The sequence below is a fragment of the Lissotriton vulgaris genome, chromosome 8, assembly GCF_964263255.1.
Source record: "Lissotriton vulgaris chromosome 8, aLisVul1.2, whole genome shotgun sequence".
NCBI lineage: Eukaryota > Metazoa > Chordata > Amphibia > Caudata > Salamandridae > Lissotriton > Lissotriton vulgaris.
In genome coordinates this window covers 1,215,790,580-1,215,816,289 of record NC_141696.1, presented here as the reverse complement: position 1 = coordinate 1,215,816,289, position 25,710 = coordinate 1,215,790,580, and the positions used below count along the sequence as shown (strand labels likewise).

Here is a 25,710-nt window from a genome sequence, read left to right as displayed (position 1 = left end):
AGGGAAGCCGGTTCTCGTCGAGCTGGGCCGTCGGATCCTTGAGGAAGGACTTGCAGCAAACCGCAGAGTTCTTAGATGGTGCCTGCGGATGCAGGGTGACTACTCCTTAGCCACAAGGGAGAAATAGTCAGGTATCTACCTTCCTACATATCCTATTGAGGACTGAACCATGTAATCGTATGGGATAGGTAACAGCTCCTTGAAATATGTCCGTTTTCTCCTGAGGGCTGTGATGCAGGAGATTGTACCTTTCAACTCTAAAAAGCTTGTTGTGCAGCACTAGCTTTGCAAAATTACAAAATGAAAATATATATAATTTGAGTACATGGTTATTTCACAAATTTCTCCCTTCACCCATTACATCTACTGGTCCTATCTACCTTCACGCCATTTCTAAAAGACTACACTTCATGCTCATTTACCATCACTGATCTTTGTTGAACAATAAGCAATCAAAAGTCTAAATACACCTCCACGAAGTTTCCCTTTCTACCTCTGTTGCTGCCTATTGATATGTGTTCTTATCCGTTAGCTGTGGGATTTCCTTCTGCTGCCCAATTACGAATCACTACAATGGCCACCTCCTTCAAGTATCAAAAAAAATCCACCGCCTTTTGAAAGATGGAACTTTAAACCATGCATCAGCCAATGATTCAATACAGCTGTATCCCATTTCTTATCACAAACTGGTGTCTCTTCTCGAATTCCATGTCGCTTATTCACATATAGAGGACGTATGGTGTTTTTCAAGAGTATCCATCCCCTATTTTGTGTGCCTACATGCCCCGGGGAGAAGTGGGAATCTATAATTGTGTGGCTTTAGCCTCACATCATGTCATTGTTGATTGTGTTGATTGATAGGAAGTAAGTGAGATGACACTACAAAAAACATTCATAAGTGTAAAATAGTGTGATCAATGACAACGTAAGAATTCCATGAATACATCTGAACTGTTTGCTGAAAGCATTTGACAACAAGTCCACGACCAAGGTTCATGCTAGGAAATGGAGTCAATCACAAGTCTAATATATGTAGCATACGGCAATATTTTGCCCCAACTGGGTTGAACTGGTTAGTCCCCGATGCATAAATTAGAAGTCTTCCAGATTAAGGGCTAGATGTACAAGTATTTGCTGGGTCGCAAATGGGCTGATTTGCAGAATTGGGCGTTTTGAGACCCGAAAAGTGCATTTTGGTATGTATCAATCCCAAATTGCGATTCAGTAACATGTTACTGAATCGCAGTTTGGAATTGCGAATGCATACTGATTCGGTATTAGGGAGGGGCATGTTTAGGGCATCCCTTTCTAATACGGAATTGCAGGGGTATGTAAGAATGTTTTGCGCACAAAATACACTTGCACAACATTTGCATTTTATCATGTACTGGAAATAGGTGGTAACCCATTCGCAAATGGGAAGGGGTTCCAAAATATTCTTCAGCATCACCTTATCTCAATCCACCTAAACTGTTGATGTTTTTCCGCCTCATTTCATCTTTGATGTACCAAGATGGACTTGACATTACTTACCACTTTCATCCAGCAAAAAATCATCCTGGTAACGGAATTTCTCTGGGCCACAGGCAAGAAAGATGTCCTCATCCCCAAAGAAGTCCTGAAGGCACTGCACCTGTGACAGAAAGCATACCATTATCAGAACCACAGCCTTAACTTTTTTAGTCATTAGAAGCCAATTAAAAATAAAGTTCTTGAAGTAGAAACCTTACACCGTCACATGTCTGGGAGGCCAGGGACTAGTTATTTTGAATACAAATTACCTTCAATATGTAAAATATTGTGGGATTTCAAAGGCAGAGTGCATGAGGGTTGAGTTTTGTTGTCATTTGCAGTTATTCTGCAGTCTTTCTAAATTCACTCTTGTATAAACATTGTATTTAGGCATATTTTTGGGTCACAAGCATTTGGACGTGTAAGGAAATAATGAAATTAAGATAATGGCTTAAATAGGTCTCACTTGTGCAACTTGATGAAAAATTATAACAGATTTTGGAGGGTGAACATTTATCTGCGGAAGCACAAAACTTCTACCTAATCAAAACTCGTACTCTTGTCCACTAACCGCTATTAATGGGCTGAGGGGCTGTGCCCTTCTAATTTTATAGCGTTATGGATGGTAATTGCAAAAAGCAATTACCATCCATTTTTTATTATCATAAATGCATGCTGCCTCGCTTTAACATACGTCAGGCAGCCAGGCAGATGTTGCCACTTATGTCATGGCTTGGGAACATTAAAATGTGTATTTGAGCAGCCTACAGGCTGACATGCTGCGAGCTCGGGTTTACAATAGTTTTGGGTCCCAGGGACTGCCCGGTAATGACGCAATAAAGAGCATGTACGGTATCCACCCGGTACCCCGTGGGCTGCTTGTTAGTCATTTGGAGCTGCCTCGCAGTAGCGGTTGGTGGTGGGAGTGCTGCCGGGCGGTGACTTGGGGCTGGGGAGGGGCAGGGTGGGGGGTAGTAAACTACGGAATACAGCCAAATACAGGTAAGTACACATATAAATAAATTTAAAAAATTTTGTTGCGCAAATAAATAAAAAAAAAATTGTTGCGCTCACTGCATCGCCAAATGCGATGCAGTGCGCACAACGAAATTCATTTTTTTTATTTATATGATTACTTATCTTTATTTGGCCGTATTCCGTAGTTTACTACTCCCCACCCTGCCCCTCCCCCACCCCACATCAGTATCTTGCAGCCCACCACCGACCGCTACTGTTGCCTCGTACAACCCCTCTCTTCACCAAGTGTCACACAGTGACAAGTTTGGAAAGGGAGGGGTTACAGCCTTTTGTAAGAGGCCTTGCAGACTGTGAGAGAGTCCTGATGCCAGGGCAGGTCACAAGCTGCTTCATTCTGGAAAAAAATCTGACCTCCGTCAACACCAGCCAGAGGGAGCTGAAGACATTTTAGGACAAGACTACTGGGTAACTTAACATCCCTTCTCTTTACCTTGACTCTTGCTTTTCTTTCTCCCTTCTCTCTGCTCATTGTAAATCCTTCATGCCTCAGTTCACCCTACCATCACTACCTCATTCCCTCCATTTCTCTCCCCATTTTCCTTCATTTTCTATTTTATCCCTTTCTGTGTAGGAGGTTCAGCAGCAGGCAAAAAATCGGGCATTTGGCAGTGGCACCATTTTCAATCCCGAATAGCAAAGAAGAAACAGGTGATGTATTTACCACTGACTTCTGTGTCTAGAAATCATGTTGCCTAATTAATTTAGACAACTTTGTTTCTCCTCATAGAATGTCAGTCGGTATTCGATGTTTCTGAAATGTAGTCATTTAACACAGACGCATGTTTTACAAATTGCCTAATTAGGCTGGGTAAATGACTGCTTTTCAGAAACATCAGATTTGTTTTTTCTCCGTCTGGCAGAATTTAGAATGCTGCCTGCTAGCATGACCAATGCTCTGTGCTGAGAGGCCGAAGATTTGATGTCCATGTAGTCTTCACTGATAACACCTTTTTAAATCCACTGACAGACATGGTGAGGAACATGCACTGCCTGCAACCTGAACTCTCTATCATGGCCCATTATAAAAACATGGAGGTGACACAGTCCTAAGTATGCACTTAAAAAGAGTATTTTTGTACACGAAAAAAGCACAAAAAACACAGCATCTTGGAAATGGCTAATACTCTTAGCGAATGCAGATTAACTAAAACATAAATTACAAACAGGAACTAAATCATTGACATGGATCGCCTTAATGTTTTTTTCATTATTTCTTCAGAAATTGATTAGTGTTTTTGCCTGTTAAGTTAAGCACATGAATATAGGGCCCAACAGATGTCCATTTTTAGTTTCCCAGCCCACTTTTAAGTCCTGCAGAGTGGCAACCCGCAGAAGTGCTGGATACAAAGGCATATGGAGCCCACAGTTTTTTCAGCTCATAACACTGGTGCTATGTGCATTTTGTGCCATGAGATATGTCACGAAACAATGGAAACACGTTTATGAATTTTCTGTTTGGTTTCCAAAAGAAGTGGCAGGTAATTTGTGTTTTGGATCCAACGATGTGCATTGTTGCCCAGATATCTGTAAACTACCTTCTATCGCTATGTTTGTCAATGTCTGGAAGTGTTGAGTGATTTGATCATTCCCAAATGTTCGGTTCGATTTGTGACTAACAGTTGGTGTTTTCAGTATCACATAATACAGTCACTATTGCTCATAATGTACACAATCAAAACTTGACAAGGCACATGGTTAATCCCTGTAGTGTAGGCTCTATAAGCAAATACAATTGTGAATGCTCTTCTTGCTTTTGGCTGGCAGTTTCTTAGTATTAACACTCTTAGGGAGTCTGACATTCAGATCAAAACCTCCATTAGACTGCCCACCCATGACTGAACCTGCCACCAAATTACCAATCCCTCACAAAACTTCCAAAAATGCCCATAGTACTACTCCCAATCCAACCAGCAGATAACCAGTCCTCATCTTCGCAAACTACTTTCAGAAGGCCCAACATCAAAAGTGCACCTGTTTGCCAGTCCTTCCTATTCAGATAAAGATGTAAAAGTGATGGGATATGTAGTTTAACCTCATCATAAGTAGGAGTGTGAAACCATTTATCATGGACCTAGTGAGAATTGCACCAAAATTCACAATTAAAAAAAAACTTTTCTCAGGGGGAGACCAGTCCTCTCTCACAAATGTCAGGCTCGCTTGCTTCCCCCGTGCGCAAACATCTATTCACTGTTCTTACATCCCACCACTTTCAAATTCCACCAGCCGCCACTGCCACTAACTGTGGGCAGAGCCAAAGCTCCTCTCTGTTGTACTCTTCAAAGCTATTTTTTTAGGTTGATCACATAAAGTCAGCCACAGTTGCATAGTCAAGCCAGACCTATCTAGGAGCAGTTTATATTATTTGCTTCTGCAACACCATGCACTGTTTAAATTTCACACCTTCAAAGAAAACACAGGCTCGCTCTTGACTGCAAGTTCGTGCCCACTTTATTGTCCCTGTACACATTTCTCCTCCCAAATGCCGACAACACGTAATTGACAAATATGTACTTCCTTTCCTGCCAGCAACTGGCGCCGCTGCTGATGTAAGGCAGACGCTTAGACAAAGGCAATAATAGCCCCCTCACTGTACCACTTCAGAAGCAGAACTGCTTGCAATCTATTCTCCTCTGTGGGAATGAGATCTCCATGGTGACCCTTACGTCACCGCCGAGCACTGAGCCTTCCAATGGCTCACATAGTATTTTCTGAATACCAGACCATCCCGTAAATCTAAATGGACTGCCCCCTGCTCGTTGATTCCCTTCGCCTAAGGCTATAGCACTGATGAGATTGAAAGTCCCAAAGGCAAGGCAGCTTTGAAGTACCAATGCACCCGTGGGGCCAGACAGCTGATTCACACTTCCGCCTGGAAGCGGAAGCAAAGAAAGCCCTCCCTCTCCACCCGTTGAACCACTAGCGCCCCCACGTTATCCCATACCTACTCGCAGGAGATACCACTCAGGGGTAAAGGACATCACTTTGTGTGCATGAAGATGCTGTGATGTGATATTAATTTTATATGTTATGTTATGTTTAATAACTCTGGCTACTGACTCAAAACATTACGGATAATGCAGCCGCAGAGTTGTTTCTGTGATAGGTGGTGGTGTGACTCAAAACGATAGGGCGCCCCTTTGAAATGTGAAGGGTGCCCTCGAATCTTCCCAATCTCACAGATGTTTATTGGCAATGTGCTGATGAGGGACACTGAAGGGTTAGGAGCCCGTGCAGGGTTGGCCACCACCTCACGGCACTGCCTGAGGGACCTGTGCTCTGCCCCAGGTATTTAGCAGGTGCCAGCTGAAGTTTAAAAGAATGCCTAAAGGCAAGACTATCATCAGTGGCTTCTATTTCCTGAAGGAATACACTCCATAATATTGTCTTCTTTAAAGCAAAGGTCCTGCCATACTGATTCTCTTCATTGTGGACAGTGTCATCCTAAGGAATTTTGGGATACTGGTCAAGATATATTTTGGTGCCCTCTGTTCGAAACAACGTTGACTTCTATTGCTCATATGCGGCTAATTCATGCATGATAGCGAAACAATTGAATTATACTTCCAGAAATGGGGCCTTATGATGAAACTGGCTAGAGAGAGACTGAGTTAAAGGTAGAGACAGTGAAGGAGAGAGAGAGAGGATGAGGCAGACAAACGGATGGACGGACGGATGGATGGAAAGTTAGATCTGCAGCTCGGGTACATCCATTGGTCAAGTGCTAAAAGGCGCATCGTCCTGTGGAAAAGGAGATAATAGCTCTCCACTTTTTTGTAAACTGTGTTATATTCTAAGTGGTTTCAACTAAAAGTACTATGCATTTTAAACATTAAACCTTTCAGCAGTAAATTAGTCCCTAAAAGACCCCACCCAAAATCTTGGGATTGTAATGCTAAAGATTTTAAGTGGTTGGAAACGCTCTGACTTGCTAAATAGAGGGTTTGCAATGGCTACAAATTTATTTTCTATGTGATAAATTCTTTTTAGGAATTTGCAAAATTTACCAACTCCTGAAATGGGTTTAGAATTGGATATTTAATAGCAAGTTGGAAGGAGCATGTTTAGGGCATCCCTTCTAAAATACAGGGGCATATTATCAAGGGGTTTATCTCCGCTTTTTTGGCTTTAAAAGCCAATAAAGCAGAGATAAAATGATCTCCCTATTACCTAGCTGTCGCTAACACCAGTTAGCGACAGCTAGTAGGAGATAGCGACCATCTTGGGCCCCACTTTGCATGTCAGTGATATTTATCACTAATGACATGCAAAGTGGGTGTGCCAAGATGTTAGCGATCGGAAACAGTCGCTAACATCGCTATCTCCTATTACCTAGTTATGGAGATATTCGCGCTAAGCGCAAATATCTCCAAAAGCTAACACCTGCCCTGAGCAGTTCTTAGCCATGTTATCCAATGGGAGGTGGATAACATGGCTAAGAGCATTAGCTCGGTAATGCTTGAATATCGCGGACTTTTCAGCGATATTCATGCATTGCGGCCGATTTTTATCGCATTTGCGATAAACCTTGGTAATACCAAGGTTTATCTGCGATAACAATCGCCGCAGCTCAGCGGTAAATTTTTGTCTCTAACCAAGCAATAGCGATAATTATCGCTATTGCTTGGTAATATGCCCCACAATTCTATACATACGTTTCAATGAATTACACCCGAAATTCACCAGCTGAATTCACTCGCCTGCAGGTGGATTTCTGGGGGTTAATGGCACACATTTTATTCCCTTTTAAAAGGCACCCTGGTGGGATGCAATGACCGTGCATTACTTCTTTATCTGACACATTCAGTGTGCACCCTGATAGCTCATCTGACTCTGCAGCTATATCTATATCTTGAGGCCAAATGTAGCACAAGTGTTATCAAGTTTACAGAAGCAACTGCGGCCTCTTCTGTAATATTAAAGTGCCCCAGGGGTGCAGAAATCTGGTGTGCACCCATATTGTGCCCCTTGAGCACTCAATGGAATAAGGGCCCAAGGTGTTCTATTTCCAAAGTTAGTAACTTAGTCACTAGTCCAACAAAACCCGAATGTTCAGCCAACCAAGTAGACAATTCTTCACGATGTGGCTACTGGGCGGTAGAAATATTTAGTCAAATTGTTGGAAATTCCTGTGGGGGCTAGAAGAAAAACAGCACTGTGATGGATATGAAAATTAGGTCTACTTGACGCATCCGCATAACAGGCACAATTGAAATTCCAACACTGAGACTGATATCAGATGTAGATCAACAAATCTAAACCATCTTTAATTCCAGGATTCTTGTGAATGTAATCCCATGAATGTGTAGACATTTATTGCTCACATAAAAGGAGGCAGAATATACACGTAGTGTGAACTTTGCGGTCAACAAAAGGGTGTAGCATTTGTGTTTGACACAGCTCTTACCTGAACTGTAACCATACCTCCAGTCATAACACTAGCTGTAACCCAAATCATAATCCAAACAATAAACCTAAACCTAGATTAGTGTGAGTATAGTTTAACATAAGATTGTGTTTGTCGATATATAGTTGCACAAGATTGTGCACTCAATTTGTCATCTGGAAGTCTTTGTATTCCAGACCGTCCGACGCCATTGATAGCAAACTGCAGATTGAAATACCACTCAAATATCGACCTTTTTGGTATTTCTTCAACAACTGTAGAGACAGTGGTTTTCGGTGTATTCAATTTTGTATTTTAACCCGTTCGCTGCTTCTGTCGGCCAACTGCTGTCGTGAGCACTACCTCCGTAGTGCTGCGCACGTCCGTTGGCTGAGGCAGCCCTGCCCACTTTTCAAAGCCGCCGCACCCCAACGGAGTTTCGGCCGCAGAAAACGGGTTAATACATTGTAAATCAGATAAAACTGCTGGGGTGATCTAGACTGGACTCATAGTGCCCCTTGAAGACTATATGAAAAGCCAACATGGTGATTTCTGAATCATTAAAAGAAAAGAGCTGTAGCTTTTTAGAAAATAGATCATGGTCTTCAATGATATGTCCAGGTCCAAACACTTACATTCTAATATTACCATAGGTGCTGCGATTCAAGGGTTATTAGATGAATAATGGCCAGCAACTCAAACCATGCACTGGATTAAACCAGCCTGGAATTCTGAGAACATGTTGATGATGGACACGAGTAACCCCATACGTTCAACAAATCTACTTAGGAGTCAAAAAAGAAATTGCAGATTTGACAGATCTATTAAATACAAATATTTTCTCCATATTTCCTAAACAACTCTGGACTTCTCTAAGAGACTCTTGGAGCTACCCTGTATATCTCCAACAGGCCTGCAGAGAACACAAGCATAACCTCAGAGACCATACATCCGCCCTAAGTTACCCTCATCTGGTCCTTATTCTCCTCCAGCTTGACTTAAAGGCACTCAGTTGTCCCCAGACTTTCTAGTAGACCCACAGCCAGCCTTTAGATGTCTAATCCTAAGGCATCCTCAGTCAGCCCTCAATATGGCTGAGATACCCGCCACCCCCTCTCAACACAATCCCCAAGGGTGGGAAACCGGAAACAGTTCTGAAGTTTTTGGAGACGGGAGGGAGTGACCCTCCCGGGCCGTATTTATTAAAATATGAAACAAAATTAAAACATTAAAATAAACAGTTTCATATTATGTACAATTTCATTACCACATTGCGATGTTTGGCTAACCTTAACATATCCTCTAGTACAAAGGTTCTCCTAGCCGAACTAACATCCTACCAAACATTTACTTAACTTTTGATATTGTACATCCTAACGTTTAAGGGCCAACGGCAAGGTCGTAACCGGTGTCAAGATCCCTAACCCAGACATATCCCCCTCACTTGTGAGGGGCGGCACGGAGGCTTACCTCAAGTGCAACTACCAATTTCCCTTGACTTGACGGGGGCCCCAATAAAACTCGACGCCACTTAAAGGTCGTACGAGGACTCGTGTGAGGTATCTAGAAGGTAGCGTAGACCCCCCCCCCAAACCCCACACAACTTACCACATCTGCCGTCGCAGACGTACTGGCCCCGGGAAATTCCCCAGGAGGGGGCTGTAACCCCTCCTACCCATGAAGGGGCCTTGACCGCCTTCCCTTTCCTTTCGGCGACCCATCCTTAGAAGGGACCGCCTCCCCGTTGAGGGGCCAATGGCCACCTCCCCCGAGCGCCCCCATCCGTAATGGGTGACGCCCACTCATAGGGATCTTCCAATTAGTGCTCACCGATCATGACCTTACCGCCCGACCAAAATAAATACGACAATGATAACTAAATAACTAAAGACTAAATATAACAGACAGTAGCAACCACAACTTTATTCAAAACATGCCTACTGATGAACACTAAAGCAGAATTACTTTATTTGCAAACATAACACAAAACGATCATTCTTTATTGCATACTCAAAATCCTCACGATAATACCGCAACCTGTAAACGAAAATCAGAATTATCAATCAAACTTTATTTAAAACCACTCGCTGTCTTCAGGGGCTGGTGGGTGGGTCAAAAATGGCTCTTCGTTCCGTCTCGAGCTCACGTGCAGCGAGGAGGTGCAGCTTCAGAGCACAGGAACAAGAGGATGCTTTCCGGTCTTGTTCCTCCTTTTATCCGTCTTCAGGGCGGGCGTAAACCCGCCCCTGCCTGCCCCAAGGGCGTGGCCAGCCGCGTCGGTGTCTAGGCCAACCCACTCTAGGGCGGGAAAAAGGCGCGCCCCGGCTACGCCGCTTCGGGCATACCAGCCGAGACTCGCCTCCCGCCCAAGATGGCTTCCCGGGGGGATCGTGGTACTCTGCCATACGTTCGGGGGGACCGATTGGTCGCCCCTTGCCATATGGCTGAGATACCCGCCACCCCCTCTCAACACAATCCCCAAGGATGGGAAACCGGAAACAGTTCTGAAGTTTTTGGAGACGGGAGGGAGTGACCCTCCCGGGCCGTATTTATTAAAATATGAAACAAAATTAAAACATTAAAATAAACAGTTTCATATTATGTACAATTTCATTACCACATTGCGATGTTTGGCTAACCTTAACATATCCTCTAGTACAAAGGTTCTCCTAGCCGAACTAACATCCTACCAAACATTTACTTAACTTTTGAAATTGTACATCCTAACGTTTAAGGGCCAACGGCAAGGTCGTAACCGGTGTCAAGATCCCTAACCCAGACATATCCCCCTCACTTGTGAGGGGCGGCACGGAGGCTTACCTCAAGTGCAACTACCAATTTCCCTTGACTTGACGGGGGCCCCAATAAAACTCGACGCCACTTAAAGGTCGTACGAGGACTCGTGTGAGGTATCTAGAAGGTAGCGTAGACCCCCCCCCAAACCCCACACAACTTACCACATCTGCCGTCGCAGACGTACTGGCCCCGGGAAATTCCCCAGGAGGGGGCTGTAACCCCTCCTACCCATGAAGGGGCCTTGACCGCCTTCCCTTTCCTTTCGGCGACCCATCCTTAGAAGGGACCGCCTCCCCGTTGAGGGGCCAATGGCCACCTCCCCCGAGCGCCCCCATCCGTAATGGGTGACGCCCACTCATAGGGATCTTCCAATTAGTGCTCACCGATCATGACCTTACCGCCACAGGTCCGGATAGTTGACCGGCTATCCGGACCCCCCACCACACTCCTACCTAAAGGTCATGTTTAACGTCTTCAGCCAAGCTATGAAGTCTCCTATGAGTACCTCATTCCCCATCCGAGACAAATGAACACCATCCCCCAAGTACATACTGTCATCATTAATACATCCATGCGCGATAGAATGCAGTGCATTGGAACGGAACAACCTACTTACTTTGTTATTAATTTTTCTCACCGAGTGATTTAAAGCAGAAACCGAAAAGGCCCCCCGCCACACTTTCCGTGGGATCATATGGGACCATGCAATCGTGCACCCTGGAACTCTCCTCGCTAACCAACTTACAGTGGAAAGCATCGCTTCCAGGAGAAGTCGTCTACCAGTGGTGACCAAATCATTGCCCCCAAGATGTACTATGACTACAGACGGCGGTGACCTCGTCCGCCCTAGCAAACCCTCGAAAAATGATTCGAACTGGTCAATACAGAGACCGCCCTTTCCGTAGAAGGACACCCTGTACCCGTATTCCCCAGCCACGTGCACCATGTCACCTGCCTTGAATACGTCCGCGGCACGCCTCACGTATGAGTGGCCCACGACCCACACCTCCTTTTTAACAGCCGGTGATGTCTGACCGCTGGCCCGGTGTTGGGTCGACTGCATAGTCCGCCCCGCCTCGTAGGCTTGCGTAACTGAAAACCAAACAAAAACAAGAAGCGTGAGTACATCATTCCGGCTTCACAACATGTGCAAACGCACATACCTTTTATAACAATTGGAGGACCAACGCCCCACACGTTTAATTTGTTCCACATTCAGACCCCTGGCTGTAGCCTCTGTAGCAGCCCCTATCCGAAAGGAATGGGTCCCAAATTCACCCGGGTTCAAGCCCGCAGCTGTAATCGACATCGCAAGCACCCGCTGAAACTGAAACCTTGTCAGTGGGGTGGCGTCCGCGTGTCTCAACAAGGTCCCCCCCCATGATGCCACCCTTTGTGTTAAATAATCCTCTAAACACTTCACCGGGCACATGGACGACCCGGGAATCCTGCGTATAATTATGCATTCACCCATCCCACTCTGGTCGGTTTTGGACCTCACAAACGAGACAGTCATCGTCTCCCCTCTGATCTGAACGTGCTCTGTGCACAGTCCTCCCATCACATCCTGCTTGTTCCTTGCCACTAATTCGCTTACCCGCATAGCTCCATGAAATGCCAGCGTAAAAGCGGCTCGGAATAACACTGTCTCAAACTGAGACGAACATGTTGTAGGGAGTCTGGATAATAGCTGGGCCAACCTATCCAAACCTATCGGGCGCCTCTCATCTACTCTGCGACCCTCAAGGCGTTGCCACCCACGTCGCGCTTTTTGCACAACGAAAGACGCTGTCGGGTCCTGGATCCCATGAGCCCTAGCAACAAAGGAAATGGCAGCCCGATGCCTCTGGGCCGTGGCCACCGTTTTCCCTGCCAGATGTAATGACATCAGAAAGTTCACAACCCCTTCCTCCTGGCCCCAAAGCTCCTCTCTAGCAGTCCCCAAAAAGGCTAAATAGGACCGGAACGCCCCTTCATATGCCTTCCTTGTCCTGGGTGCTAAACTCTCTCCCACGAGGTTACGAAGTTCGGGGCACCGAGAGACCAAAGAGCTTCGGGAAAGGGTGCCGGCTCCGGGTCCGCTGTGGGCAGAAAACCCCAGAAGGCCTGCATACGAAAACGAGAAAGGGCATCAGCCGCCTGGTTCATTACCCCAGGGACATGTCTTGCTTTGAACAACACATTCAGTTGCATACACAGTAATACGATTTCCTTGAGCAGCCTCAAAACCCATTTGCATCGTGCTGCCTGACTATTGATACACTCAACCACGGTCATATTGTCAGACCAAAATACCACAGAGTGATCTCTGAACCCTTCGGGCCACGTTCTCAGGGCCACGAAAATGGGGAAAAGTTCCAGGAAAGCAATGTTACTTGTCAGTCCACTGTTATGCCACCATGCCGGCCATTTTTGTGCAGACCATCGAGCACCGAAAATGGCACCAAAACCTACACTCCCTGCAGAATCTGTCCACAGCCCCAGCTCCTCAGAGGACACGGCTGGTTTATTCCAGACGACTCGACCATTGAAATCCGCCAGAAATGCCAACCAAATGCGCATGTCCTGGCGGACCTCAGCCGAGAGCCTCGTGCGGTGATGGCCCTCCTTCAATCCGACCATGGCATGAGCGATCGAACGGGAAAAGGGGCGGGCCATAGGTATAACTCTCAGGGCAAAATTCAACTGGCCCACTAACTGCTGTAACTGATGCAGCTTAACCTTAGCTTCACTCAAACACATTTGCAGGGATGCCCTGAACTTTAACACTTTATCACTTGGTAAACGGAAACAACCGTCTCCGGAGTCTAACTCGATCCCCAGAAACTCGAGGCAAGTCGAAGGACCCACCGTCTTACCTGGTGCCAATGGCACGCCAAACTGATTCATTAAAACACAAAATGCAGCCAAAGCCTGCCCACATTCCGGATCCCCGGCTGCCCCCAGGAACAAAAAATCATCGAGATAATGCATCACATGTTGAAAACCCGTCTTCCTTGTGAAGACCCATTGTAGAAAACTACTGAATTTCTCGAAATAGGCACAAGAAATTGAGCATCCCATCGGCATACATCTATCCATATAATACTGACCCTGAAACATGAAACCCAGTAGACGCTGATCGTCTGGATGTACCGGGAGCAACCGGAACGCTGACTCGATATCAGATTTTGCCATCAGCGTCCCGGGCCCCAGGCGATTCAAAATGGCCACGGCCTCATCGAAAGATGCGTACCGTACCGAACACATTTCCGGGTCTAACGCTTCGTTTACGGAAAGACCACGTGGGGCTGACAAATTATGTATCAGCCGAAACTCACCCGGGTCCTTCTTGGGGACCACTCCTAAAGGCGAACAAACAAAGTTAGCCACCGGGGGTACAATAAACGGACCGGCGACTCGACCTCGAGTAACCTCCTTCCGGATCTTTTCCTGCACCACGGTCGTATGCTGCAAGACCGATATCTGATTTTTGCATCTTTCCACACCCTGAAAGTCCCCTACTGGGATGCGGAAACCATATGAAAACCCGTTCCGCAACACCCCAGCAGAAGCACGATCCGGGTATTCACTGAGCCAGGGAATCATTGCCAAGGTATCAATCGGGGTAGGTAAAGGCGCCCCTCGGACTATGTTAGACCTGTTTGGCGCCTCCTCTCCCCCCGTTATCACCCGTTTTGGCTCTGCACATGGACTCAGGATGGGATGATTGCCCACACCCACTACATTCGTGTCTAAATTTGCACGATCCCTGGGGCCTAGTACATTTACCCTTGTTAAAATTCCAACAAACCCCCTTTTTACCTGTATTACCGGTAGGCCTCGATTGATTGTCGGTACCCGTACCTGATCGAAAGGGCGTCCCCGCATACTGGCGGGATGATTCGCCCACATTACTCCCTACTAATGGCACTTTCAACATACCATTCTCCTTCATTTTGGACCAGGACACAGAATCATAACAATCCCAAGTTAAGTTTTTATCATGTTCTTTTGCTTTTCTGAAAAGATTATCATAGCAAAACCAATGATTACCCTCGTGTGATACCGAGTACCCCATGATCCGTGACTGATAACTTGGCAATTCGGGAAGCAATTCGGGCCTCCGTTCTCCCAAGATCGATGTGAAAATCCCCCATGCCTTGCCCCAATTGCCAATGTTTTCATTAACCTTAAAGGCGGCCATCTTTGCGCGCCAAACACTCGGATGCATGAGATCCTTCTGACTTTTAACATGCTCCATCTCATAATGATCAGTAAGCAACGAGAAGATGTTTACATATTCCCCTGCCCATATCTTTTCTTTAATAGCTAAAGGAACATGCTGACCCAACCTCTCCCTTCGAGAGGGTGCCGACTCTTCCCTCGCAATCGGCAATGGCCGCTTACCTGAACTGGACGCTGTCTCCGCGACTAAAACCGTCCCCTGAGGTTTCTCCATGGCCGCGGCCGGCGTGGGTACCCTCGCTGCTTCACGAGTCTCCCGCAGTTGCTTCATTAACACCTGCGCGTCGACAGCCGTGGCGCCCTCGCTACTTTTACCCAACCACGCTGCTACTTGTGCTGCCAGCTCGGGCGGCATATCTTCCCCGGACACGGGGGTGACCACCACGGGAATCGGATTCCCTTCCTCCGGCACAGGAGTGGGTGCTTCGAGCGGGACCCTGGGACCCGGGGTATCTCCCCCAGCTGCTCCTCTCTTGGGCCTCTTGCCTTTTCCACCCGGGGCCGTTCCCTCCAAAGGTCGTTTCGGGCCCCCTTCCTCATTTTTATCCATCCGCCTCTTTAGGTCGGTCATCTCCTTCATGAGAACACGCAGCATCTGTTCGGTAGTCATTCGTTTTCCCGCCTTCTTCGGCATTCTCCGACAGAGTATCTGCAAAACAAACGAGAAAGATTACAACGCTCAAAAATGGCTCTTCGTTCCGTCTCGAGCTCACGTGCAGCGAGGAGGTGCAGCTTCAGAGCACAGGAACAAGAGGATGCTTTCCGGTCTTGTTCCTCCTTTTATCCGTCTTCAGGGCGGGCGTAAACCCGCCCCTGCCTGCCCCAAGGGCGTGGCCAGCCGCGTCGGTGTCTAGGCCAACCCACTCTAGGGCGGGAAAAAGGCGCGCCCCGGCTACGCCGCTTCGGGCATACCAGCCGAGACTCGCCTCCCGCCCAAGATGGCTTCCCGGGGGGATCGTGGTACTCTGCCATACGTTCGGGGGGACCGATTGGTCGCCCCTTGCCAAGAGTTGTATAGTCCCAAAAAGGCTCTTGATCACCTATAGATAGTTTTCAAAGACTGTCACCTCACCCATGGTGCTCCACAAATTTCTATCAAACATTCACAATGCCTTGAAACAGCCCTTAAAAACCTTGGTTGTCCTCAAACAAATGTGGCACGTTAGTCTGCATGCATTTACAAAACATGCATTTACAGCAGAGGTCGTTACAACGACCTCATTGTTACATTGCATACCTGTAAAATGCAAGTCGGAACCACGACTTGCTGTAGAGGGCGCTGGATGCTGGAATAGTTTAATTTACAATTCAATCTCCAGTCTGTGCAACAGTAGGGAAGGTGTTGGATTTTAAATCCAACACCTTCTGCCCCCTAATGCAAGTCGTTGTTCCGAATTGCGTTGTAAAGGTATGCGATGTAACAACGTGGTCATTGTAATGACCACGTTGTAAGGGCATGTGTTGTGTAGCATGCTTTGTAAACGCTGTTTACCCCTCAATCATTCCCAGCAGCCCCTCACATGCCATATGCCAGGTGTAGAAACCTTATCTTAGCTTATGCCACAATGTGAAAACTGAGAATGAGAAAAACTATTTTTGTGTTTAAAAGGATCTCCTTGGGTCAAACTAGTAGTGGTGCCCTCTAGCTGCTGCCTTACTGTACCGTATGAAATCACCACCCCTCGGACAGCCAGGCACGGCTTCCCGACACAGGATGATGTTGTGTGTAGTGGTTCTGAGATGCAGGAGTTTGTGTGGCGTATACTCTTTCTTCCGATGTGTTCTTGTTGTAGTGATATCACATTAATCTGATAATAGGAGCAGGGACAATGATTCCACCCTTGTAGGAATTGTTGCATTTGCTTCTACCACAGAGGGATGATTCTTCAGAGAGCACAAAGGAATACAATTGGTTGTAATTTGATAACTTCCCAGATGGATGAGCAAAGGATCCCACCTGCAATACGTCCACATGGAACAGGACAGAATATCATAGACAGTGTTCTATGTAGTGTCAAATCATTTTAATTGGGGAGTCATACAAATATAAATAACTCTTCGTGCAGACCCTTATGAGGCGATCAATTGCTAAATTCTCTTACTTAAGGACAAAGCGTTAAAATAACCTTTCCACAGTACCTGGCTACCCCCTCAGTGGACACTACAGTCACATGATGGATAAAGCAAACTTCTCTCCACAGAGACAGGCTCCAGCAAGTGTTTGTTTTGCCTCATTGGTCAGTTAAGTAGCTGATGTCTTGCAGTTCTTTGCAGGTCAGGTGACTACCTTCGCCACACCCAACCTTTGGGCTAGGAAACCACTAACAATTGGGATAACAGAAAAACTAATGTCTTGAAGGCCAGGAAACTAGGGAGCACACAAGGAAAAAGACAGAAACAGCAACCTAGGTTTTAATGAGGAGGTACAAACAACCTGCACAAAGATGAAACGTAGATCATATGAGGATCAAATTAAATGTCACTTGGGCTAACTGCAACTCACTCAGATATCTCTTCAGCATGACTGGCTAGCAGCAACTTACTCAGCCCTGGCTTTAGTCTGACTCACAAAGAAGCGACTCTCTCCCTTCCTCTTTCATATAAGCAAAAGAAGCTAACAAGGGAAGGATAGCCAATATGTCTAATATATGTTGGGTCAGGTTCCTTCATCTACTGCAGCATTCGGTGACCAGGAGGGTTCACATACATTTTCTGCAAATTCTTAAGTGGTAACTACGAATTTTTGTTTTTTAGTGCTACCTTAACTTTACATACACGGTCAACTTGAGCAGAAACTGAGCAAACAACTTGTGTAGGTCTCACAACTCTATTCAGATTTCAGAGATTTTCCTGACTGTGTCATATGATTACATTATGCCAAACACCTCTTATGAAGGCAAACATGCATGACTGAGTGGTAGGTCACCCACACTCATAAAATGCAAAAAATAAGAGTGCCTTTAGTCAGTAATTGAACACTAAGGGCCCGATGTAGGTGGCCATTTACCGGCCGGTAACGGCCGAATCGGCGGTTACCGACCGGTAAATGGGTTTTTTGGATGTAGGGGGCCTATTTTACCGATTCGGTAAATTTACTGATTTGGTAAATTTAGCGAATCGGTAAAATACCGAATCGGTATTTTTACCGATTCGGTAACTCCTATATGTACGTGGGACTCTTCTGAGTCCCAAAGGCCTGTCAGATTCGGTATTTTACCACCCAATCCAATTGGGTGGTAAAATACCGAATCCAGGTGTGCATGCACATGTGTGCATGCAACCTATGCCATGTGACAGACAGACATGCACTTAGGGCATGTCTGTGTGCCACATAGAACACATGCCTGTATTTGGGGTGCTAGAGGGTGTCAAAGTGACACCCCCTGCACCCTTGCTGCAATCGGTATTTACCGAATCGGTAAATACCGATTCGGCAATGCCCATTGAATCATATGGGCTTTAATTCCCCTTAGGAATCAATGGGCATTACCGAATCGGTATTTACAGAATCTGTAAATACCGAATCTCAACGATTCGGTATTTACCGAATCTGTAATACCTACATCCCCCCCTCCATTTTACCACTTCTTAAATACCGAATCGGTATGATTCGGTATTTTAGAAGTTGTAAAATGAAATTACCTACATCGGGCCCCTAAGTAACCTAGCTGTCATGATGTATATGAAGATGTGAAGTGAATCACTTTGTTTAATAAAGGTTTTTTCCCTACCAATGCTCATAGGCTGTGACATTTTCAAGGAACCATTGCATTTTTTTTTTAAATGCAAAGAAAAAGCTTGGGGAGTCAAAAGCACAGGAAACAATTGAGGATACCAAAGGAAGCAAAAGTTGAGTATTTCGGTTTTATTTAGAGGCTAGAGAACTGGTATAATAAGCATTGAGGAGCGGCCATACCCTTGTAAGTGATGGTTAGACATTGTGGCAGGTTCCATTGATAGCAGATGATTGTTATAAATCAATTTACAGATGATATAGAATTCTCCTAATTAAAGCCTCATCAAATGCCATTGTAATTAGACATGTGCAAAGTTTCAATTATGCCAGCGTAATATATGTCATTTCATGAATTTCACGTCGCGCTTCTTATGCAACCTTCCTAAAATTACAGCATTATGCCGCTACACATAAGTGCGCTCCATTTCACGTAAAAAGTTATGATGAATGCTGTAATTTGTGGTAAAGATTTACATTGAATGAACATTAAGAAAAGAACGTAAGAGGATGTTATTCGAGGTGCTTTTGTTTAAATGCATCCACACTGTAAAAAGTAGCCCGAGGACACATTTCATTTCACTGAATTACACAAAAGCAAATTACACAAATTCTGCACACTTCCTAAGTAAACCATAGCATTGATTTAGGAAAAGACTTTGAAAAAAATGCCTGGCAATTAATTTAACAAAAATTGAGTAGAACAATGACCTTACTCTACATCTGCAGAACACTAAGAGCCAGATGTGTAAAGCCATTTAATGGTCGCAAGACCCTCGCCTGCTAAATCACAGGGTTTGCAACAGCTAAATGGCTTGTAGATATGTACTAAACCCATTTGCGATTTGGTAACTGATATTCTCAAAATGGGTTTAGAAATGCATTACAAATTGCAATTTGGAATGGTTATGTTTAGAGTGTGCCTTTCAAATTTTGATTCACAATGCGATGTGCTGGTCACAAACTAGGGATATATTACCCACTCGTCAAAAGAGGTGGTACCCCATTCATAAATGGAAAGGTTTGTGAACGGAAAAAGTAGTTTGTTTGGAAGTGGGAAGTGGTCCATATGACCACCATCAATCGTAAACAAACTTTTTGTTTAAAAAGCTAAAAAAATAATAATATTTAAAGGCAATCACAGACATGGTGGTCTCCATCAGGCCACCAACCCTGGGATGGCAATTTGCAACCAACCTCATGGATATTGAGGTGTGGTGCAGCAGCCAGGGAGGCTCCCTCTGAAACACGGGGGCTCATGGTTCGATCCCGGGTCCGGTGGCAGGTTAGCCCAGCATCTTTTGACTCTGGGCAGTAGCTTGCTTAGTCTTCCAGACGGCCCCCAACTCCGGGACACCTTTCCAGAGGTAGCTGTGCGCTTTACAAATGCTGGTATATATTTATTTATTATTGGTGAGGTAGGTCACATTGCAACCCACCCCGAACAGTGATTTTCCAAACCAACTTATTAGTACATAGAACTGTACACAATGTTTGATTTAATTCACACAACTTTGGGGCCCAATTTGAGACCCCTTTTTGCAAATTAAATCTTAGTACATCTGGCCCTAAATCTCCAGTCATTGCCTATCAGTTAATAGCCTGAAGCAGTCAGAGAGGATTAATCTTGGTATGCTTCGACTAAACCAATTGCACTCACTCTTATCATAACAGTATAAAAGAAAGCCAACAACTGGCAACATGGGACCCAGTCAGCATGAAGCAAGCAGCCCTGAGACTGGGGACATTCTAAATAGTCCTTGTTCTAGATACAGGCGCAGCAGAGCTTATTCTGGGATATGCTGTAGATTATAATGATAGGTTAGATTACTAAGTACTCATTGAGGTTCAGAGAACAGAGGTGGAATTAATTAACACTATGAAATACTTTCCACAAAGAATGTATTTTTTTAATTTGAAAGATTAATGCTGGATGATTTGAGCTATCTGTGCTTGTATTTCCCTGGAAGCTATAATTATTTTTCATTTAAATATATAAAACTACTGTTGTACCTTCTGCAATCAATCAGCCCTTGGGATCACACATATATACACCAGCCCTGTTGTAACAGCATATGGTAGAAATTACATAGGCCTACAATGCATGTTCATGTCACAAGCTAGAACAAGCCTTCTGCATAAACCTATGGATCTAACTGTTGCTTTTAAGATTTCATATGAATATTTTGGTCCTGATTTAGGGCTACATGTACAAAAAGTAGGAATTGTTGTTTCCTAATTGCAATTCTTACAGAATCGCCTTCGGCTCGGGCTTTTAACGCTGGAGCGTGCCTTTAATAGCCGGTATAGGCCGTAACGGCGGGCCATAAGGCTATATTAGGATTGCACTATAGGCTTATAGCGGGCTATTCTGGCTATTAAAGGCCCGATCCAGCCTTTAAAAAGGGAGCGGGACTTTAACCACATGGCTGCTGCGGGGATTTTTGTGCTGTGCTGGCACTTGGTGAACTCCATTGTTCATGACAAGCTCAGCTCGTCATCAGCACACGACACCCGTGGGTGATGACGAGCTGAGCTCGTCATCAGCAGCGAAAGGGTTAATAGCCGGTATAGCCCAGCTACGAAGGCATATAAGGCTATTAGAACATTCTTCCACTAGAGGGCAGAATGTTCTAACAAATAAAACAAAGGCTTCAGGGAGCGCAAGGGAATTGAAATCCTCTCAGGCTCCCTGAAGTCTTTGTTCACAGCCGCAGCTGTGAACAAAGAAACATTGGAATGTTGGAGGTCTGGGCTTCTAACAGCCATTATAAGCCCAGAGCTACTCCATTGCAGTGTGGCTCACTGGTTAGAGCAGGCAGACCCTGAAGCAGAGGTCAGACCCGGGACCAGGGTTCAATTCCCGACGCGGCAGGGTCTTGAGCTCAAATGTCCACAGACTCGATAATTCGCGCTCCGGTGCCTGACCTAATCATGGGTTCACACTCTGCAACTCTGGGCATTAAGCTGCTTAATCTCCACAACGGCCCCCTGCGGCGGGATGCCTGGCTTTCACCTTGGGGATGCCCTGTAGGGGCTATCTCACAGGGAAAAGCCAGGATGGGTTCCCAAGGCAAGCGCTTAGAGACCCCTGGGTGATAAGCGCTATATAAATCCAATATACAATACAATACCAACATTCCAATGTTCTAATATTGATTAAAATAGTCATTATTAATAAATCAAACCGATAAGGATGACAATCATGAGAGAAAGGAGGGGTGAAAGAGTAAACAAGCTCAAGTATGGAAGGATTAAAAGAGGAAAACAATAAAAATGGGCAAAGTGGAAAAGATACAAATTAAGAGAGCAAGAAGTTGGACAAAGAAAATGATTACTAGATAGTTGCAGAAAGAGAAAAGACGAGCTTACTATTGGCAGCATAGAGAGGAAATGAAGGTGATACTGGCCACATATGATGACCAGGGTAACATGCACTCTATTCCTACCCAAAGTATGGATATTGTCCATTTTACAAGCACCTTTGTACCAGGGGTGGCTCCTCCACTAGGGTGGACTAGCGTTGCCCCTACTGCTTTCTCGCAGTGCAAGAAGCAGAAACATAAAATGGTAATAACTACCATTTTATGTTTCTGCTTCTCACACTGCGAGAAAGCAGAAGGATTTGGTTGAGGGTGGGCAGGTGGGCGTGCTGCTCTGCGAGCATTGCTGGGCAGGGGAGGAGTGGTGTACCCACTCCTGAGTGTGCATGAATGGTTTGGTGAGGACGACCAAACCAGTCATGCGCACTCTGCCCTTCTCCATGCAGGCTGCAATGCAGCCTACATGGGAACATGGCCGGACCATTAGCCCCTGACTTGGCGGCATCCCGACCAATCACAACGCTACTTGCAACATTGTGATTTGCTTAGGGGTGGGACTGGGAGCCTGGCTGCCTACTTCCTGTTTCTGCAGGAGGCAGGAGAGCAGGAGAGGAGCAAGAGATGACATGGGACCCAACTGACAGGAAGGTAAGTGAAAAAAATTATTATAAAATTAAACCCCACAACGTGACCCTCCCTCCCCCGGCAGTCCCCCACCCCCTCACCCACGAATTATTCCAGTTGTGACTGCTTTGTACTTTAAATCATGCTCATGCGTCAGTGGAGAAAACAATGTTTTTGAAGACTTTCACCTTCCCTAAACTTTCAGCTGAATCTAGCACAATGCTTGAGGGCAACATCAAGACTGAGGAAGCTTCTGAAGTGATTAACCTAAGGGTCTCCAGCAAAAAGCAAAGTGAAAATGTCCAACTGTGAGAAAGTGGATTATTAGTTGAAGTGGATGGTAGTTCTCTTAATGTAATAATGTCACTATTCCTTACCAGGCCCAGTTAGGTCTCCAGAATTTAAATATAACCTTAAACCTTGGTAGCTCTAGCACAGTGCATGCAGTCTTACCTTGGGGAAATTTGTAAACATTTATGAGCACCAAAACAGTTAAAAAGTAGAAAACCCATCACAATAAAAATCCACTCTAATTTATTAAAATAGAGAACATTTTAAATAACAGTTTAGAAAAACTTTTCTGCAATTGGGCGGGGCAATGAGTATTAACACCAGCCAATGGTCCAGGACCTTTTAGGCACCACTTGGTGTTAGGACTCAATTTCCCGGAAGCTACTCGCAGAGCCCAGGGCAATTCCAGCTGGAACTGGTCAGTCGGGCTATTGAAGTTTTGGGCTTATTGCAGCTTTTATGTTCCTCTAGCTTAACAGGGGGCTAACCAACTAGCTCTTGGAGTCTATACTTCTGTCATGGGTACAAGTGGGGAGAAGATCCAGCCCTTGGGGTTTCTCTCTCAGGTTAAACGGCAGGTGCAGTCCTTCTTCTGTCTTCCATGGATCCAGAAGTGTTCTGAAGAGGGTACTCAGGGTGCCAATTTATGCCCAGTGCTAGTCTGTGGGTGGGAGAATCTCCTGCCCACTCCCTAACCATTAGGGTAACTGTTTCTGGGGGAGCCTCTACCCACTTTTGCAGCACTTCCTGTGTGTTTTACCTTAAACTAACCCACAGTGCCTCTCTGTACCTAACACCAATATGGTAGAACCTTTCTTCCCTTGTGCAGAGCTCTAGGCACACCCCTGAGGTGTGCCCTAGTAAAATAACTACCCCCCCTGCAAACAGGCCTCCCACACTGGGATTGGTGCCTTTCAGACTTCTCGGACTCTGGCAGGGGCAGGCCTCAGTGTGAGCTACATTTGAATGTGACAGAGGAGGCTCCTTTGAAGCTTGTGCCTTTGGTGGGGTCATCACCCGGCCAACCTGTCAGAGGAGGTCACAACTCATCTGAGTCAAGCCACTTATGTTCCATTTCCTGTGTGCCATTCACAGCCACAGCAGGCTGCTCGGTGACAATTTGGGAATAACTCTGAAAAGTTTACTAGAGGCATTAGGCAGGAAAGGTCATCTTGCATGCTCTTAAACTGCATGCCTCACAAATCCTCACTTTCCTGTCTCCTACCTCCGGCAGCACACCAGAGCAGGTTCCTCGATCTTCTACTCTATGAGAAGCCAAGATGAGTTGGGGGGCAGACTCTTTTTCTCTATTTTTACTTCTGTTAGGGCATGATGGCATATGATTGACAGCCCTGAAGAGCCATTATTTAACATGCTGCACTGCATAGCATTGATAGTTATTGCGACTGTATATGTCCGGACTGTAGCAGCCATCGTCTAACACATGCACAGTACAGCCAGTGGTGCCTTTTTCTGCTCCAATGTGACATTACAACTTTTATGTGCAAACAAATGATCCTTGAGATTATGTGTTTTATGTACAAGCTGTAACATCTCCAGCAATTAGTGGAAGAGTGAGGCGTAGGGTCAACGCCCTGGCACCCTCTGTAGAGGAGCCGCCCCTGCATTGCCAGTAATCCTAAATCATTCCTTTAACCTCCCACATATCTATTTCTGCTGAAGACAAAGTTATACAACTTTAAAAACCCACACAATATAGGAAAGATCCCTTTCATAGCCTTTTCTGGGGAAACTAGGCTCAGTTGTAGCACGTTACATAAAGTTGCATAGTTTATCAATTCTACAAAACATGAGTGTTGGAAAATGAGGCAGCATCTGTGAGGCCTGCACAAATAACATGACTACATTTGTCCTTCACTGGGAACCAAACACCCAATTGTAGTGCCTTACTCTCAGAGGGTAGCGTTGCAGAGCAGTCTGAGGCTTACTCAAGGGAGGTGCTGTGGGCTAGTAATCGCCATTTGTAGGTGCGCACAAATAACACTCAATAATTGATTGTCCAGTCTGTACTTTGATTTATAAAAATAAGAGTACATTTATTAAACACACACACTACTCAATACTATTCATCAATTTACAAACATACATAAGCTGTTGGAATTACTTTGTGACATTGCATAACATCTCCACTCCTCCTGCATGGGGGTGGGGTCTAGTACCACCACTCCCATGTATGCTCCCAATGCAGTTAGTTGAAAATAAGCTGGAGCGAGGGCGGTGCGCACTGGCACCATCCCAGCGCCCCCCCCATTATCCCAACAAGCATTAAAAACAGGTAACCCTGCCTTGGTGACACACAACCCTGACTGAGCATTTCCTACTGACCACGAAGTATACACCTCTACATCTTAAGGGCTAGCAGTCTGGGTTCTTCACCAAAAGCAGCAGCAAGAATACATGTTTAAGCATCACTTTAGAATGACAGTACTCATCACATTTGTGGATCATTAGAATGCATTGCAATTACGGCCCCTAAAGGCATTACAGATTAAATCACAGGATTACGCATATACAGACAGACACCCTAGCAGGAATGTCTGGTAACATAACCCCACTTTGCTTATGACATCACCTTACACAGGCACTTCACATTACACATGTGACCTTCAGTCCCTCTTAAAGAAATAAAGTTAGTAAATGCATTTCTGGTGCAATTACACCTCTTCACCTCCAGGGGATGTCCTTCTCAAGACATCCCCAGCTCAGCCTTTCACTCCTTGAGGCACTTCTCAGTACACCCCCAGTTGTAGAATGAAAGTTCC

The 25,710-nt window shown here is 45.4% G+C and overlaps 1 protein-coding gene across 2 annotated transcripts in view; it reads right to left on the bottom strand.

Moving 5' to 3' along the window:
• DCLK1 (doublecortin like kinase 1) overlaps positions 1-25,710 on the bottom strand; it is a 1,249,627-nt gene that overhangs the window by 686,900 nt on the left and 537,017 nt on the right. For both annotated transcript variants that reach the window (XM_086935106.1, XM_086935105.1), the window contains exon 4: positions 1,534-1,633. In XM_086935106.1, the coding sequence (XP_086791232.1) occupies positions 1,534-1,633 (100 nt within the window). The remainder of the gene's footprint in view (positions 1-1,533; positions 1,634-25,710) is intronic.